Source organism: Petaurus breviceps, unplaced genomic scaffold (genome assembly GCF_028583685.1).
Source record: "Petaurus breviceps papuanus isolate PSGF00001 unplaced genomic scaffold, PetGlider_PUasm1.0 176, whole genome shotgun sequence".
Taxonomy (NCBI): Eukaryota; Metazoa; Chordata; class Mammalia; order Diprotodontia; family Petauridae; genus Petaurus; species Petaurus breviceps.
Window position 1 is genome coordinate 6,407,443 of NW_027185771.1, and position 17,787 is coordinate 6,425,229.

A 17,787-nucleotide genomic window follows, 5' to 3' on the forward strand; every position below is an offset into this window, starting at 1 on the left:
TCTTGGATAGTGCACTGAATGTGGTATGTAGCTAACAAATGTTGTGGAATGCAAAAACAAATTAATGTATTATATTACAATATCTTGCAGTGGGAAGAATTGGGCTGATCAATGTCTAAAGAGAAAAGTGGATGTGACACTGCCATGATACTCCTAAAAGAGCTGTCTCCTGCTCCTGGCCAGAATTCACATGCTTTCTTCCACAGCCTGGGAAAGCTTGTTCCCACACTGACAGCTTCACCAAATCACTGGACCCAGAGGACTCTGGGGGAGAAAGTGAGGCTAGTGACCTTGCACAACCCTCTCTCACTCAAATCCAAGTCAACTGCAAGTCATGTCATCATCTCCCTGATGTCATGGTCTTCTTCTAGAATGGACAAAGTAGTCTCCTCTCTCCTCTCCCTACAACAACAACAAATGTCCAAAAGCTGTGATTCTGTTAGTATGGGTACTTCCTCCATTCACCAGATCGAAGAGAACTGGCATCGAAGAACCTTGGTTCAGATCCTACCTATAGTGCTTACTTTAAGTAAATCCTTTAACTTCCATGGACCTCTGTTTAAGGCAGCCAAGTGGCGCAAAGGATAGAGCAGTGGGCATATACCCAGAAAGACCTGAGTTCAAATCTAGCCTGAGACATTAGCTTTGTGACCTTGGGCAAGTCACTTAAGGGTTTTCTGACATAGTTTCCTCAATTGTAAAATGGGGGGTAATAATAGAACCTACTTCCCAGTGACATATTTGTAAAGTGTTTGGCACATAGTAGGCACTTAATAAATGCTAGCTATTTTAAGAATGTAGGGGTTGGATCAGATGGTTTGTAAGGTCCCTTCATGCTCTTGATCTATAATCTATAATTTGCAAATCACAATGCAATCACAGGTCTGGTAAAATAAATACATAAGGGAAACACAAACACTAAAAAACTTTTCTTCCTCTCATAACCAGACCGGTCCCCTGGCTGTATCAGGAACAGGACATCCATCTCTCTGCCTGGGCATTCTCTCTGGGGTCCTCCCATGCTGGGCATTCCTTTCCTCCTCTGCTGACTGCTGACCCCCTTGGCTTCCTTCCAGTCCCAACTCAAACCCCACCTTCTGCGGGGAGCTTTCCTAAGCCCAGAGCCTGCCCTCTTCTAATTATTTCTCTTTATCCCGTACATAGCTGGCTTTGTACACGTACACATGTTGCATCACCCATTAGACTGGAAGCTCCTTGAGGGCAGGCACTGTCCTTTGCCTCTTTTTGTATCCCCAGAGCTCAACATAGCGCCAGGCACACAGTGGGCGCTTAATAAATACTGACTAACCCTAACCCTAAATTCTAATCCTAACCCTAACGTGCGCGCACTGATCCCTCATATTTGAGTGCGCGACGTTACTAGTATTACGGTAGCAGACAGACTGGAATTAAGTTTCTCTCAATTAAAATTTAAAAGGGAAAACGGGTAGCCGTAATAAGTCACACCCGTTGGAGGCCAAGGGTCTCTGGGGTTACATATGTTCGAAGCCGACAGTTTAGCCAGTCTCCTCTGTGCTGATGTCCATAGACAGAGGCCAGGTAAAAGGACGTGGAGCCAGACGCATGCGCCGTCCGCCCGCCCTGAGTTCATCTTTCTTCCGGTCCCAGACCCCGCCTACTCGAACTGGATCAACCTGCCCACCTGAGGGGCCGACGGAGTGCCCGAGGTCTATCTTTCGATCCAAGCCTATTGGCTGTGAGAATCCGGAGTGGGCCGGTCCTGAGTCTGATTGACTAGGGCGAAAGCAGCTGCTGTAGAACCATCCAATGGCGTCGGAGTGCGTGAGCGAAGGGGGCGGGGCCTGTCCAATGTATGGGCTGGCCAGTCAGGGCTCGGGCATGAGCGGGTCGTGCTAGCCGGAGTTGAACTGTGTCCGGCTGGCCGTCAGAAGTGCGGGCTTTGGGGTTCGGTTTGGGCCATGGCCGCCGAGAAGCCGCTCGTCGCCATCACTTGCACTGCCCCCACCAACATCGCGGTCATCAAGTACTGTGAGTGGGGAGAGAGGTGCTGGAGCGGGGGAGGGGGAGTCCAGGGAAAAGTTCCCCCCGAGCACCGGGCTCCAGTTTTGGGTTCCGGAGGTATTTGGATCCGGGTGACCGACCCTGGAGTTGGATAGAACCTAGAGACCATGCAGGCCAGGCTCTCTTAGCCCGAGATCCGTTCTCTGCGATAGGGGAGGGAAGGGCATCTTTCGTTCAGTAATAAAATATTAATATTTTATTAAAGTATCGTCAGTGTAAAATAATGTCAGTAACAAAATAACCCCATGCACCTAAAACATTATTTATGTTAGTAATAACTAATACTTAAAACATTTAAAAATAATAATTAATAAAAATAAGTAATATGCACCTAAAACATTTGTTAATAATAAATGGTACTTAAAATAATATTTGAATAAAAATAATAAATAACATGCATCTAAAACATTATTTGTTAATAATAAATACTACTTAAAATATTTGAATAAAAATAATAAATAACATGCATCTAAAACATTTGTTAATAATAAATACTACTTAAAATAACATTTAGATAAAATTAAGAATAAAAATAATAAATAAATAATATGCACCCAGAAGCATTCCAAGAAGGGGTGCAAAGGCTTCACCAGACTGTCAGAGGTCTATGACACTCAGAGAGGCTAAGAACCCCAGATCCAGCCCCCATCCTTCATTTTAAAAAGGAAACTGAGGCTGAGCACAGATGACCTGCCGAAGGATAACACAGCTAAGTAATTAGCACCAGGGGCTTCAAATCCAGGTTGTCTTGTTCCATTTCCAAGGAAGATGCCTCTCATTGGTAACTTTTATGAAACATGAGTCCGATCATGTCACCACCTTTGTCGGTAAACTTCAGTGACTCAGTATTGCCTCCAGAATCAAATACAAAATCTTCAAAATGGAGGTGGATCATGCTTTCACAGCCTACATCACAGAGCTGTTGGGCAGGTAGTGGAAAAAAGCCTGGAGTTGAAATCAGAAAAACTGGGTTTGATTCCAGGCTCTTCCTGTCCTAAGGCCTATAAAATGAAGGAATGACTGAGGAAGATGGTCTTTAAGGTCCCATCCACTGCTGACAGTGATTCTGCTAGGAGGAAAGTGCTTTGTAAATCTTAAAGCATTCTGTGCACATTGGCTTTATTTTATTGTAAGCTCCTCAGGGTCTGACATCTGGTTTAATACATCTTTTTTTTTTTTTAATCTCAGTATTTGGCAAAAAGGAGATGCTCATGCAGTATTTGTTGAATGTGTGATGCTAAGAAGACAAAGATGTTCTCTAGAATTCCATCATTTCTAGTTCTTTCCTTTTAAGATTTTACATTAATTCATACATTCATCCTTAAATGCCACAAAAGCCCTATTCTGTCTACCATGCTTCATTGTGGCTTGGACTTCTGGAGGGCTGTACCAGTAGATTATGAGCATGAGGAATTTTCTCCTTCCCCATCTCTGCCTCTTGCCCTCCTTGGCTTCCTTCAAGTCACAGACAAAAATCTCCTCCCTTACAGGAAGGCTTTACCCATTCCCTTTCATTCTAGTGCCTTCCCTCTGTTAATTATCTCCCATTTATCCTTCTATAGCTTGTTTGTCCATAATAGTTTGCATGTTGTCTCCCCCATTAGACCACGAGCACCTTGAGAGCAGGCACTGTCTCTGACCTTTCTTTGTATCCCTGTTGCTTATAGCACATAGGATGTACTTGGGCAGCTGGGGGTGCAGTGCTTAGAGCACTGGGCCCGGAATCAGGAGGTTCTGAGTTCAAATCCATCCTCAGACACTCACTAGCTCTGTGACCCTGGGCAAATCACTTAGCTTCTGTTTGCTGCAGTTTCTTCAACTGTAAAAACTAACAGCATAACAGATAACGGGGTTGTGAGGACCAAGTAAGATATTTGTAAAGTGCTTAGCACAGTGCCTGGTACATAGTAGCTACAGTTTGACTACTGTTTCTTACCATTGTTATTATCATTGACTGTCAGTTTGAACAGGCTTCTAGTAAGGTCCTGGTGGCACACTGTCTGTCTGTTGTCCTTTAGAGACATTGCCTGGAGCTGGGTCACTTTGACCACTGAGCTCATGAATTACAGCCTGTTGAGGTGTAGGGAGGACAGATTCCTCACTGAAATCAGGGCTCTTTTGAAGTAAATGCCAGTAATGTCTAATTCCCATGGGTTTCACTGAGGTCCTTTAAAAGGTTTGCTAAGAAGAGTTTTAAATGAGCCAAGGGAGGCAGCCTGTGGCTGGGGGAGAATGGAAGTAGAAGTAAAGGTTATAGGCAGGTAAATCAGGACATGCAGAAGAAGATAAAGGACTGTCACCTGGATTTTTGTTCCTCCGGTTCAGAGAGTTCAGTCTGGCAGAGCTTTCTCAAAGGGGTGGGACTTGAACTGGATTTTGAAAGATTTACGAAACAGAAGGGAGGGGAGGGACTTTGCTAGCTTGGGAACTCCACATTCTCTGGGAGTTGGGTGTGGGTGGGACTGGGAAGAGATGGACTTGCCTGGAGTAGAACCCTTGCCTCAGTAGGGTCACAGCAGTGATCTGGGTTTGCTTGCTCTTCCAGGGGGAAAACGTGATGAAAAGCTGATTTTGCCCATCAATTCCTCCCTGAGTGTCACTCTACACCAGAATCAGGTATGTACAAATGCATAAACTACTTCTCTTGGAGCTGGGAGCTGAAATCCCACACAAGTCCGTATACTGTGTATTCACTGGAAGACTGTATATTCACTGGAAGACTGTGCCTGTTGAGGAGAGGGCAGAGAAGAGGGAGGAGCAGTGTTTTCAGCCCTTGGCCTCCACCAAAGGAGTTCGAGATTTCTGACTTCTCCCAGAGGAATCTTTTGATGATGATCTGGACCAACATTTCTGCACTAAAAAATAAGGGACCAAAACCATTTATCCTAGAACCCTGGCCTGGCAGGTGGGATTACTGGACCCAGTCCAGGGTCTCTACTACTTACCTTAAACCCCTGGCAAGTCAGTGTGTCTGCCTGTGACTATTTGCTGATTTCTAAATATACTTAAGAACTTGACTGTTCACTGTCATAGGGCATTCCCTGGCTGAGGCAAAGTCCTTTCCTAGTGCAGTCTGGAACGTTCTCTGCAACTTAGAGTCCTAGAGAGTTGTCTGGGGCCCTCAGAAGTTAAGTAACTTGTAGATAAGTAACCAGTAATATCAGAGGTGGACTCAAACCCAGCTGTTCCCAGCTTTATGACTGACCTTTTATCCCTTAAGTCACACTGCTTCATTTCTTTCTTTCTTTCTTTTTTGGCGGGGAGGCAGTTGGAGTTAAGTGACTCTCCCAAGGTCACATAGCTAGTAAGTATTTGAGGCCAGATTTGAGCTCAGGTTCTCCTGACTACAAGGCCAGTGCTCTACATACTACCTCATTTCTAAATGAGATCACAGATCCCTTTGAGGGTGTGCAAAGGCCAGTAGAATGTAAGCCTCTTGAGGGTAGGAACTTTTTCTGTCTTTGAATACTCCACACCTAGCATAGTACCTTCCTTGCACATAGTAAGGGCTTAATAAATGCTTATTGAGCTTGGAGCAGGAAAGATTCACTTATTATCTTAGAGACTGAAAAAAATAAGGGTAGCATCTAGTTCCCTGAAAGGTTAAAAAGGAGATCATGGGTAGTAACAGGTATTAAAATGGGCTTGAATGTGTAGAAAATTAGTTCAGTCTAATTAATATTGCCATCTAGAAATTCCTTCTTATTTCCTGAAGGCTGAAGTGACCCTGTTTTTCTTTCTTAGTTAAAAACCACCACCACAGCAGCCATCAGCCGGGACTTCAAAGAGGACCGAATCTGGCTGAATGGCAAGGAGGAGGATGTGGGGCACCCACGGTTACAGTCCTGCCTTCGAGAGAGTAAGTGCTTGAGACCTCAGGCTGGTTCCTTTGGCCCTGGGTCACATGTCCTTCTCCTTTCCTAGTTTTCATTTGGGATGGGAGTGGTAATGGACCTGGCTCTTCTAGCTAGAGGGTGGATTAGAAGATATTTTCCATCTTCCTGACTCCCTTAAGGTAAGGTGGCAGAAGGCTTGGCGAGTCGGGTACCTCTAGTGCCACCCTCCTCATTGTTTCTCAGACCTCTGCTTTGCTACATAATCCCTGGGAGCTACAGAGCTGTAGCTGTGGGGGTCAGGAATTATACAGAGGGAGAAGCAGATGGATTACCTTGGTTTTTTAATAATTTTTTGTTAACAAACACCCCAAAATGATCATTTCCATATACAAAGGAGAACAGAAAGAGAGGATTGTACATGAAACTGGGAATCTCTATTATGTGTAGTTTGCTCTTCCTTTGAAGTCTATCATAAATTCAGTATGGTTGGTCATTGCATTGATCAGAGTCCTGATTTAGAGCTTTCTTAGTTGTTTTTCTTTACACTGCTATGGTTATTATATAAACTGTTCTGCTGGTTCTGCTCACTTCACTCTGTATCAGTTCATACAAATCTTCCCAGGTTTCTCTGAGACCATCTGTTTTGCCATTTCTTGCTGTGCAGTAATATTCCATCATATTCATATACCAAAACTTGTTTGGCCATTCTCTAGTTGATGGACATCCCCTTTCCATTTTTTTCTTTTTTCCCCAAATACATGCAAAAACAATTTTTAGCATTTGTTTTTCTAAAGTTTAGAGTTCCAAATTCTCTCTGTCCCTTCTTCTCCTTCCTCATTTGGAAGGCAGGCAATTTGATACAGGTTATGCATGTATAGTCATGCAAAACATATTTCCATATTAGTCATATTGTGAAAGAAAACAGACCAAAAAACCCAAAATTAAAAAAGCTCAAACCAAGAGAAAGAAGGTCTTTCCATCTGGAATCAAACAGTTTGCTTTGATTTGCATTCAGATTCCATCAGTTCTTCTTCTGGAGGTAGACAGCATTTTTCATCATGAGTCCTTCAGAATTGCCCTGGATCACTGTATTGCTGAGAATAGCTGTCGTTCACAGCTGACCATCATGCAGTATTGCTGTCACTGTGTACATTGTACTCCTGGTTCTGCTCACTTCACTGTGCATCACTTGCCAGGTTTTTCTGAAAGCATCCTTGTCATTTCTTGTATTCCACTAGTATTCCATCCTAATCATGTACCACAACTTGTTCTATCATTCCTCAGTTGATGGGCATCCCCTTAATTTCCAATTCTTTGCTGCCACAGAAAGAATTGCTAGAAATATTTTTGTACATATGGGTCCTTTTCCATTTTTTATGATCTCTTTGGGATACAGACCTAGAAGTGGGATTGCTGGGTCAGTGCAGTTTTATAGACATTTGGGCCTAGTTCTGGATTGCTTTCTAGAATGTTAGACCAGTTCGCGACCCCACCAATAAAGCTTTAGTGTCTCGGTTTTCCCACATCCTCTCCAATATTTGTTATTTTCCTTTTCTGTCATATCAGCCGATCTGATAGGTGTGAGGTGGTATCTCAGTGTTGATTTCATTTCTCTAGTCAATAGTGATGTAGAGTATTTTTTCTGATGACTATAAATAGCTTCAATTTCTTCATCTGAAAGCTGTCTGTTTATATACTTCTACCATTTATCAATTGGAGAATGAATTGTATTCTTATAAATTTGACTCCGTTTTTTATATATTTGAGAAATGAGGCCTTTATCAGAGAAACTTGTAAAAAAAAGCTTTACGGTTATGATTACTAACTTTGTATTTCCCTCTGTCCTCTTTTCCCCTTGTTTATCCTTCTCCCTCTCTCTCTTCTTTCATCCTGTCTCTCCTCAAGTGTTTTGATTCTGATTACCACCTCCTCTGATACACATTCCCTGTTATCATTCCCCCAACCCTGTCTCTTATCCCCTTCCCCTCCCACTTCACTGTAGAATAAGATAGATTTCTCTACTCAACTGAGTGTGTATTCCCTCTTTGAGCCAATTTCAATGACAGTAAGATTCAAGCTTTATCCACCCCACCCCCTCATCTTCCCCTCTACTATAAAAGCTCTTGTGTGCCTTTCTCTGAGATCATTTACCCCATTCTACCTCTCCCTTCCCCCTTCTCCCAGTGCATCCCTCTTTCTCACTCCTAAATTTTATTTTTTTTAGATATCATCCCATCATATTCCACTCACACCTGTGTCCTTTGTCTGTGTCTTCTATCTGCCCCAAGAATGAAAATGTTCTTCAGAGTTAAATGTTTCATCTCACCATGTAGGAATGTAAACAGTTTAATCTTATTGAGTCCCTTTTGACTTCTCTTTCCTGTTTACTTTTTAATGCCTCTCTTAAGTCTTGCATTTGAAAGTCATACTTTCTATTCAGCTCTGGTCTTTCCATCAGGAATGCCCAAAAGTCCTCTATTTCATTATATCTCCATTTTCCCCCTGAAGAATTATACTCACTTTTGCTGGGTAAGTGGATTCTTGGTTATAACCCTGGCTCTTTTGCCCTCTGGAACATCCTATTACAAGCCCTTCAGTCCTTTAATATAGAAGCTGCTAAATCTTATGTTATCTTTTTTTTTGTTTTTTGCTTTTTGGAAGGCAGTTGGAGTTAAGTAACTTGCCCAAGGTCACACGGCTAGGGGTGTGTGTGTGTGTGTGTGTGTGTGTGTGTGTGTGTGTGTGTATGTGTGTGTGTTAAGTGTCTGAGGTCACATCCGAACTCAGGTCCTCCTGACTCTGGGGCCTGCACTCTACTCACTGCGCCACCTAGCCTCCCCAGTCTTATGTTATCTTGACTGTGGCTTCACGATATTTAAATTGTTTCTTTCTGGGTACTTGCAGTCTTTTTTCCTTGATCTGTGAGTTTTGGAATTTGACTGTAATATTCCTAGGAGTTTTCATTTTGGGATCTCTTTGAAGTGGTAGATTAGTGGATTCTTTCAGTTTCTATTTTAGCCTAATTCTAGGATATCAGGGCAGTTTTCCTTGATATCTGTAGCCCAGGACTTAATCATCTAGAGTTCCTTTGCAAATCCTTGTGGATCGTTGATTACCCAAGTGTTGGCAGTTCTCATTGCTGTTACTGGCACAAGCACTTGAAGGACATGATAGTGCCAAGAGCTGGGTGTGTCGTTTTCCTTCTCCTGTGTTGGTCCCAGCAAGCATTGGTTAAGCACCCACTCTGTGCTAGGCCCTGTGCTGTGTGCTGGGGAGACAGGGGAAGGCAAACCAGTGGTTTATGCTCTCAGGCTAATGAGGGGACAGCCTGACAAATGAGCTCCAGAGAGGGGAGGTGAAGGCCATCTCAGGCAATGACCAAAGGAGTGACCCGGCCTGGTCCCTGGATGCCGTTCCTTTCTCTTCCCCAACAGTCCGTCGCCTAGCTCGAAAAAGAAGGAGTGGAAGTGATGGCGAGTCCGTTCCTCTTTCCTACAAGGTGCACATTGCATCCGTGAATGACTTCCCCACCGCAGCAGGCCTGGCTTCCTCAGCAGCGGGGTACGCCTGCCTTGGTGAGTAGTGTTGGAAGCGGCACCCACTACGAATGTCTTCAGATCTTCCTCCCCAGCCAGGGAGGGTCCGGGACTCCTGGGGTGCTGGGGTAGGGGGTGGTCTGCTTGATCAGCTGCAGCTCCTGGCTTCTGGAATCTCGAGGGCCTGGGGAGCAGACCGGAGGCCTGCCTCACCATTCGTCTCTTTTAGGCTCGTCTCCCAGCTGGTACATCATCACAGATACGGCTGTTTTCTGAACCCCCTTCATGGCAAGGTCTCTAATAAAATCTCTGCCTGCCTGTAGGTAGTAATCGCACCTCTGCTTGTAGGCCTGGTGACTGTGCCTGCCTTCCATTTTTCCTCCTCTGTTTCAGCTCTCTCTCTCTCTCCATTCCTTTGCCCACAGTCTACACTCTGGCCCAGCTCTATGGAGTTGAGAATGAGCTCTCAGAAGTGGCTCGACAAGGCTCGGGCAGTGCTTGCAGGAGCATGTTGGGCGGCTTCGTGCAGTGGCACATGGGAGAGAGGCCTGATGGCAAGGATAGCATCGCCCAGCAGGTCGCCCCTGAGTCCCATTGGCCAGAGCTCCGAGTCCTTATTCTGGTGGTGAGTGGGAGCACTTGAAAGCTTCTCTGACAGGGTTTCCCATTCCTAGGGCCTGGCTTCTGGGAGGAGGCCTGAGAGCCTAGAGCTGCATCCTGGGGCCTGGGGCATAGACACTTCTTGGGAGGCTTGGCTGGGGAAGCCAGAAGAGCCCTGTGACCCTCTGTCCCTGCCAGGATAGTCTTTGCTGCTCCACAGACGGCTCACACTTCCCAGAGTGTGAACCTCTCCATTCTCCACAGGCCAGCTCAGATCCCACCTCCTCCATGAAAGCTCCCTGACTGCTCTAGCCCTCATCCCCCCATTTCCTGTGAACTTCTCTGGTACTTTAGCATCTCATAGTCTACCTTGGGGTGTTTGCAGTTGTTTCATGTGCGTTAGTCTTGTCTCAAGCTCCTAGAAGGCAGCTAGTTGGTCTGTATTCTCTTCTCTTTTTTTTGGAGGGGAAAGGTAGGGCAGTTGGTGTTAAGTGACTTGCCCAAGGTCACACGGCTAGTTTTTTGTGTTAAGTGTCTGAGGCCAGATTTGACCTCAGAAACTCCTGACTCAGGGCCGGCGCTCTATTCATGGCACCACCTGCCTGTCTGTATTTTCTCCAGCGCGTAGCACAGTGTTCATGGCCTCACAGAGCTTCCTGGGCCCCGAGGGGTCGGTATGGGTAGTGCTGTGAGGCGTGCTCTTGAAGCTGCTGCCTGCGGTACCTCATGTCTTCTTTTGTGGGTTAGGTGAGTGCTGAAAGAAAACTGGTGGCCAGTACAGCCGGAATGCAGACCAGCGTAGAAACCAGCTCTCTGCTCAAAGTAAGGCTGGGCCCGGGGACCTCGGGGAGATGGCGGGAGGGGCCGATGGCGACCTGCACAGATCACACCGTGGGCAGCAAGGCCTGGCCAGAGTCATGGTCATAGAACTCCTCAGCCCCTTTTGCCCTCACCCACAGGCTTCTGGATCAGTGTCCCCGTTCCTTCCCACCCTCTGTCCTTTCCCTCGATAGTCCAATGGTTCTAGAAAATCGGCTCGTCACTTTGCAGTTCAGGGCTGAGTCTGTGGTGCCAGGGAGGATGGCAGAGATGGTGCAGTGCATCAAAGAGCAGGACTTCGAGGGCTTTGGCCAGCTGACCATGAAGGACAGCAACCAGTTCCACGCCACTTGCCTGGACACCTTCCCTCCCATTTGTTACCTCAATGACACCTCTCGGCAGATCATCGGCCTGGTCCACCGCTTCAATGCCCACTATGGCAAGACAAAGGTAAAGTGGCTGTGCCCGAGAAAGTGATGGCTGCTTGTGCAGGACCTGGACACCTGACACCCTTTGATTTCCGGAGGGCAGGGGTGCCAGGCTCACAACTGAACTCCCAGGGAACATGCCTTGGTGTGATTGAGTTGGGTGTCACTGTCCTGTGCCCTGTGTGGCATCCCCAGCTCCTGAGGAAGGTGGTCCAGAGAAGAGGTGCATGTGGAAGAGAAGATGAGATTGTGGAAGGACCAGAGAGCATATGCCCATTGCCAGGCTTCTGGGATCCCTCCCCACCTTCTGTTGATAGGAAATGAAGCCTCCAGTCCCCTTCGATCTTTAAAACATTAAGATCTATACACTTAACTCTCCCACTTTGGTCCCTCCCACAGTGTAGAATGATGCTGGGCTTCCCTCCTATACCATTAGACCTCAGAGGCAGAGGGAGACCCCCTTGGGCTACTCTTAGGGAAGTCGGGGCTCTGGTGCTTTAAGAAAGAGGCCCCAGGGAGCCTGAGAGTTACTTGTGCTCACTGGTGGCCTGGGAGCAGAGGGGCTCACATCCATGTCATCTGTCCTGCTTTTCAGGTAGCATACACATTTGATGCAGGGCCCAATGCTGTAATCTTCACCCTGGAAGACACAGTGAATGAATTTGTTGCTGTCATAAAACAAATCTTCCCCCCAGAGATGAACGGAGATAAGTAAGTTGTATGAACTGTTTCCTATTTTTTTTCCTTTTCCTGACTGGCTGTGGCTGGCTTGTGAATTATATATTTAAGTTATGAAGAAAGAGGAGTATTATCCCCAAGTCCGTTACCCACTTGAATTTGCTATTTGAGATGGGGATCATGACTTTATGACCGTTGGAACTCTCTTGTCTAATGATGGTGGGCAGCATTCTCAGAGTCCAGTAGTATCACTGGTTATCCTAGGAGGCCTGCAGTGAGAGTGGGCATCCCAGGCTAGTGTCCTGTTCCCCCCCGCCCATGCCGCTTCCTGAGGCCAGTTGTCCTTCCAGAGAAGAGAGCTGTTCTGTGGCTTTCCCAGTACCCTGGTTATGGGAGTCTAGCATGATGGCAGGAACAGAGTGGGTGGTGATGCCAGCCTAGATGGAAGCTGCCCTGGGACAGCCTTGGGGGAAGGGAAGAGAGGACAAAGGTGCCCCTTGGTGGCCCAGCCACTGCTCAGACTCCCAGGGAGCCAAATTCTGACTGTGGGCTATGGTTAGGAGTATGAAAAGCTCTTAAAAATTGTCCTGATGGAGGCCCCTTTGCCAGTGCTTCTCCATGCACTGACTCCTCTCCATCATCCCCTCCTGGCTTTTCTCCTCACATCTCCTTACCACCTACTGTGTAGATGCTTGGTGGGCAGAGAAGGAACCAGGGTCTTGGAAGGTAAAGGGATTGTTTTGAAATTCTGCTGTGGAGTTTGTTGTAGATTTGGATGGAGAAGTGAGCTGTGTGTGGTTCAGGCTCATGGCTCTAATCTGCACAGTGTTGTACAGATAATCGTTGTATTTTGGGTAGAAAGAACTGACTTTTTAAAAAAATATAGATTTTTGAAGGCCAGGTCTGTGGGGCACAGGCTCCGGGAGGTTCTGCCTCCCTCATATGGTCCCAGCAATAGCTCGTGCCCCAGGAAGCACAAGGGACTTATTGCTAGGAGGTTGGTCACCAGGTGCTGAGTGGGTTGGCCATGACAAACCATGAAACAAAGAAAAAAAAGGGCCCAGAGGATCCCGTCCCATTTAGGTGAAGGGCACGCATGGGCAGAAATCTCTTCATTTCCTTCATCTGTGCTGCCTCAGAGTGACTGACCCCAAAGGGGTGATGATCCCTGGTCATTTTCCTCCCAGGTTCCTGAAGGGCTTGCCAGTGGAGCCAGTGGAGCTCTCAGAGGAGCTAAAATCTGCTTTGGCCATGGAGCCGTCTCCTGGACAGATCAAATACATCATCACCACTCAGGTAGTGCCTAGAAACTGCTTTCCCCTGGTCCCCAGGGAAGCCCCCAGAGGTCAGGACGTGGCCCCTTCTTTTCCTGGGTGCCCATCCCTCTGAGAAGGCCACCTTCTTCCTAGCACTCACCTTCAGAGGTCCCAAGCTCTTTATGCATGGATTCTGCCTCCTGGCCCAGGGCTGTGAGGCCACTTTTCCTTCCTTGACATCCACTCAACAGTTGGCCATGGTGTAGTAACAACTGAGGGGAAGTACAAATACCCAGGGTGTGGCTTTCTCCCAAAAGCAGATATTTCCAGTATTTCCTCTGCAAATCACATGTTCTTCATTGCATGACATGCATATGACATGATGACCTTCCCTGTCCATCACTGAGGGGGCAGGAGGCTACTGCTGGGAAAGGTGCTGCAAATGTGAAGCCACAGTGAGCCTCAGGCACATGAACCTGTGGAAGAGAGAAGACAGAAGGAAGAAAAACTTCCCAAGGAAATTTGGCCAAGGATTTGGAGAACTGGACCCAAGCCAAGCCAATACTCCACAGTGACCATCTTGTGTTGGGCTAATATCTTTCTGCCTAGGAGGAATAGGGGACCCACTCGTACCGCTCCTTCCCTCTCTCCCAGTGAGAAGGCTAGCTAAGTGAAATTCCCACCTGTCCACGTAATCCTGCATTGACTTTCTCTTCTGTTACAGGTGGGGCCTGGACCTCAGGTCCTGGAAGATCCCCAGCAGCAGCTCCTGGGCTCTGATGGCTTGCCCAAGCTGGCATCCTGAGTGTTCACCATCACAAGTCGTCATGCGCCTCGGGGAGATGCGACCAGATGGGGAGCATTGTGGCAACTTCTGCTTGTACTGTCAGAGATTGGCTTGTCAGGACTCTGACTCGTTTCCCAGTTTCTGCCCCAGGCTGAAAATATTGTCAGGCAGGGGATTTTGTCAAAGATACCACCAGCAAGAACTTCTGTATTGGAAGCTGGGATGATTGACTGTCAGCTGTTCCGACCTCCAGTGGTAGAGGTGGTTGTCTTTCGCGTGGCGTCTGTCCCCTCTGCCTCACTCCCCCTGTGTGCAGATGTGCAGAGGTGGTGTCATTGTGGTGGGGACCCCAGACAGCCCTCTCCATAGCCCCTCATGTAAAGGAAAGCCAAACAGCTATTGGACAAAAATGACTTCAGATCCCATTGGAACTGTTGATAGAGGGTCTGGTTCCTCTCTGACTTTCGTCCTCCAAAGCCCTTCTTGCTGTTCTTCAGCAAAGTCCACAGAGGAATAAAAGGGTCAACGTCTTTTCTACTGGATTGCTCTGGACTTTTCTTGATCTGTATTAAATGAATGGGAGTATTCCACCTAACCAGAACCCAAAGAGGGAGGCTGTTTCTTGGGGCAGGGGCCTGGAAGGTGTCTTTTGCAAAATTTTGCTACATTAAGCCACTGAATATGAATTTGATTTTCTTTAAAAAAAAAAGGATTAATTTAAAATGGATGGTCTCCAAGTGGTCTTTTTTGAAGCCGGTTAACCCTGGGCATCTGCTACCTCAGAGCTAAAAGGTGGTTGTTGGTTTTACTCGAGTGGAATGTGAGGTTCTTCAAGGGTAAATAGCTTGACTGTGGATCTCTGTTTGAATTTCTGTAGGAGCAAGCCTGTGGCTCCCAGGATGGTGCTCTCTTCCATAATCCCCGGACTCTGGGGGAGAGAAGGGGTGATTGAATCAACAGAGTCAGGGTCCAGCTTTTCCTAAGAGGTAGCAGGAGTCAATTATTTCACCCCAGAAAGAAGTGCTGCTGTGTCCTCTCCAATCTAGTGTTCTGTTGGAGGGAATGTACATTCCCGGGATGATTCATGTTCATCACAGTGGCCCTGGAGCTCCTTCTGACTCTGATGGGAGATCGGATTATAATGAGCCCTGTCGATCCTCCTATTCAACACTGTCATCCTGCGCCCCCTTTCCATGAATTACATTATCTGATACATTGCATTTTCTAACTATGGCGGACAGTTACATTTGCCATTTAAACAGTACTGTAATCATGTAAGTAAACTGGAAAAAAATGAAAACTCCAGAAGGATTCTTCCCCTCTACTCGATGTTTATCACCCCAGCACCAACACCGGGGGAGCTGCAGGTCAGGGAGGTTGCCAACTTAGAAACCAAGGACCTGGCTATCCAAAGTGCCCTGAACGGAGGCCGTGCAAATGTGCTGAGTAAAACTGGGCTCTGGTCACGTCCTCCAGCATGGGTTCTGGGCTAGTTTTTTGTTTTTTTTCCCAAGTGAAAACAGCATGTGGCCCTCAATAGCTCAGGCTGCGGCTCCAGAGGCCCTGGTTCCCTCTGTATCTTCCATTGATACAATCGAGCTGTTTCTGTCCCTGTAAAAAGTGGCTGCTGGTTCTACTATTGTGATTGGTTTAGAATTTCCCTTTATTCGGCTCCTTCTCATCCCTCATCTCAGATATCCACATTGTTTCTGTGGGGTCTTCTAACCTCCCAAACTACAGAATAAAACACAAAAGGATGCATTAAATTCAAAGAGAAGAGGTAATGGACGTAATGTCTCCCTCTTCTCACTGGTGGGACTCGAGCTACTTCGTGTGGCTGGGATTTACAACCAGGGCAGAATTCACCCTTTCTGTCCCAAGTGGGCACTGGTGGCAAGGGCCCTTTTCACAGGGCAAATATCTCTACTAACTCCTGTTTATTTAAAGAAGAGAATCACAAGGATTGTGGAGGGTATTCAGTTAGAAAGTGGGGCTGGATCAGGGGACCTTTCTTATGTCCTGGACCACTTTGGGGACACTGGAAAACCCTATGAGCCTCTTCTCAGAGTCCTGTTTTTGAATGCATACATTGAACAACCAAATAATGTTGAAATGCAATTATCAAAGTTTGTTTAAATCACAAGCCCCTGAATTCTATTCATGGACCCAGCTCTTAGATAGCAAAAGCACAACTCTGAGATTCTCAGATTGTGGGTTTTGCCACATGTGTCTATGTCCAAGGCCCCAACCCCCCTGCTTTGTAAAGAGCAGAGCACTCTGGAAGGAAAGCGTGACAAAGAGGCTTATGTTCAGGGGCAGGCCAGCAGCAGAGGTGATGGTCATCGCTCCAGACAGAGGACTGCCCCCTTGCATAGGCTGCCCCATGTCTGGAGCACCTTCCCTCCTTCCTTCTGCCTCCTGAAGGGAGGTCCCATGGGCCCCTTCAAGGCTCATCTCAAGCATCACCAACTGAAGCAGTCTTCCCTAATTCCCTCACTTGTCTGTTCTTCCCCCCCCCCCCCAATTACTGTTGGGTTTTTGTAGCCTATATTTTTGTCTGTTGTCTCTCCCTTGTAGGATGTAAACCCCCTAAAGGGCAGGAACCACCTCAGTTTTGCATTTGTATCTGTCCCCCAACACAGTGCCTGGAACATAGTAGGTATTTTATAAATGATTGCCAATTGATTGTTTTGCTTAGAAGGATATTGGGGGTAGGAAGGGCTATTTTAATAAGGGTGTAAAATGTGTGGTAGCCTATAGAGGAACTACCATAGTTCATCTGTCCCTTCAGGAAATTGGTCAACTTCCCCAGGCATAGAAGAGCCCTCAACCTCTTCTCATGCTGGGTTTCTTTTTTAACTTAGATTGGGTGTTCCAGTTCTAATTCATTGTCTCATTTGTTCCTCAAAACAACCGTGTGACCTGACCTTTGGGGGTCTTAAATTTTCTCATCTAGAAAATGAAGAGGTAGTCAGTGGAAGCTAGAAATCCTAAGAACTGCTGCTGTGTCTGCCTAGGCAGTCCAAGCATTATTACCCCATTTTGCAGGTGAACAAGCTGAAGCCCAGGTCACAGAATTAGTAGGTGACAGAGCCAGAATTGGGTCCTGTGTTTCCTGACTTTCTTTCCTCTGCATCAGGGCTCCCATAAGGTAGGAAGAACAATGACCCGGGAGACAGTGGGAAAGTCACCTAACCTTTAACTGTTAACTTTAACTCTGAACTTCAAGGCTTTGTTAGGGAAGAGCTGTGCTTATCTGAAAGTGATCCTCCGGAATGGAGAGGAATGAGGCTCCCCAGAAGTGGGGGTGCTTATATGTTTCCCCTTGTCTGGAGATGGCAGCGTGGGGTAACAGAGAGTGGGCCTTCACACCGGGAATACCTGGGTTCAGGTCCTGCCTCCGACACTGACTAGCTGAGTGACTCTGGGCGGCTAGTCAACTCTCTGGGTCTATCTAAATGGCAGAAAAAGTGCCCACCCGTATTGGTAACGGGAGTGTCCCCCTCTGGGAGTTCCCTGTAGAACTGATGGCAAAGCAGGCGATTCGCTGGATGATGCCCTCCCAGGGGCAGAGTGTCTAATGTGAAGTTGTGGGTTCAGGAGCCGGGGGATGGGGGGAGCCTGGAGAGCAGAGCAGCGCAGAGCCAAAGTCCGGGGTCTGGGTGGGGGCCAAGAGACAAGTTAAACCAGGGTCTGGTCGGTCGGGATGGGGAGGTTGGGGGCGAGGGCAGAAAGACTGGCGGGGGGAGGGGAGAGGAGGAGGAGGAGGAGGAAGCGGTGCCCTGCGGCCGGGCCGGCCCCGGG

At 47.1% G+C, this 17,787-nt stretch overlaps 2 protein-coding genes across 2 annotated transcripts in view; both read left to right on the forward strand.

Moving 5' to 3' along the window:
- The first annotated feature begins 1,806 nt into the window (after positions 1–1,806).
- MVD (mevalonate diphosphate decarboxylase) lies at positions 1,807–15,760 on the forward strand. Its single transcript, XM_069085568.1, has 10 exons — positions 1,807–2,010; positions 4,589–4,659; positions 5,788–5,902; positions 9,314–9,454; positions 9,841–10,040; positions 10,763–10,837; positions 11,066–11,284; positions 11,858–11,973; positions 13,128–13,236; positions 13,921–15,760. Exons 1-10 carry the CDS (start codon positions 1,941–1,943, stop codon positions 13,999–14,001), a joined length of 1,197 nt encoding a protein of 398 aa, XP_068941669.1. The 5' UTR covers positions 1,807–1,940; the 3' UTR covers positions 14,002–15,760.
- Positions 14,024–17,787, forward strand: part of CYBA (cytochrome b-245 alpha chain) — a 16,899-nt gene continuing 13,135 nt past the window's right edge. Inside the window, exon 1 of the mRNA XM_069085883.1 lies at positions 14,024–14,076. Within this exon, the coding sequence (XP_068941984.1) occupies positions 14,024–14,076 (53 nt within the window). The remainder of the gene's footprint in view (positions 14,077–17,787) is intronic.

What these genes read in the sequence shown, in the direction of transcription:
- MVD (XM_069085568.1), top strand. Translation starts at nt 1,941, where the DNA reads ATGGCCGCCGAGAAGCCGCTCGTCGCCATCACTTGCACTGCCCCCACC. An exon ending in ACAGTCCTGCCTTCGAGAGA is followed by an intron (nt 5,903 to 9,313) that starts GTAAGTGCTTGA and finishes CTTCCCCAACAG; the next exon opens with TCCGTCGCCTAGCTCGAAAA. An exon ending in AGCGGGGTACGCCTGCCTTG is followed by an intron (nt 9,455 to 9,840) that starts GTGAGTAGTGTT and finishes CTTTGCCCACAG; the next exon opens with TCTACACTCTGGCCCAGCTC.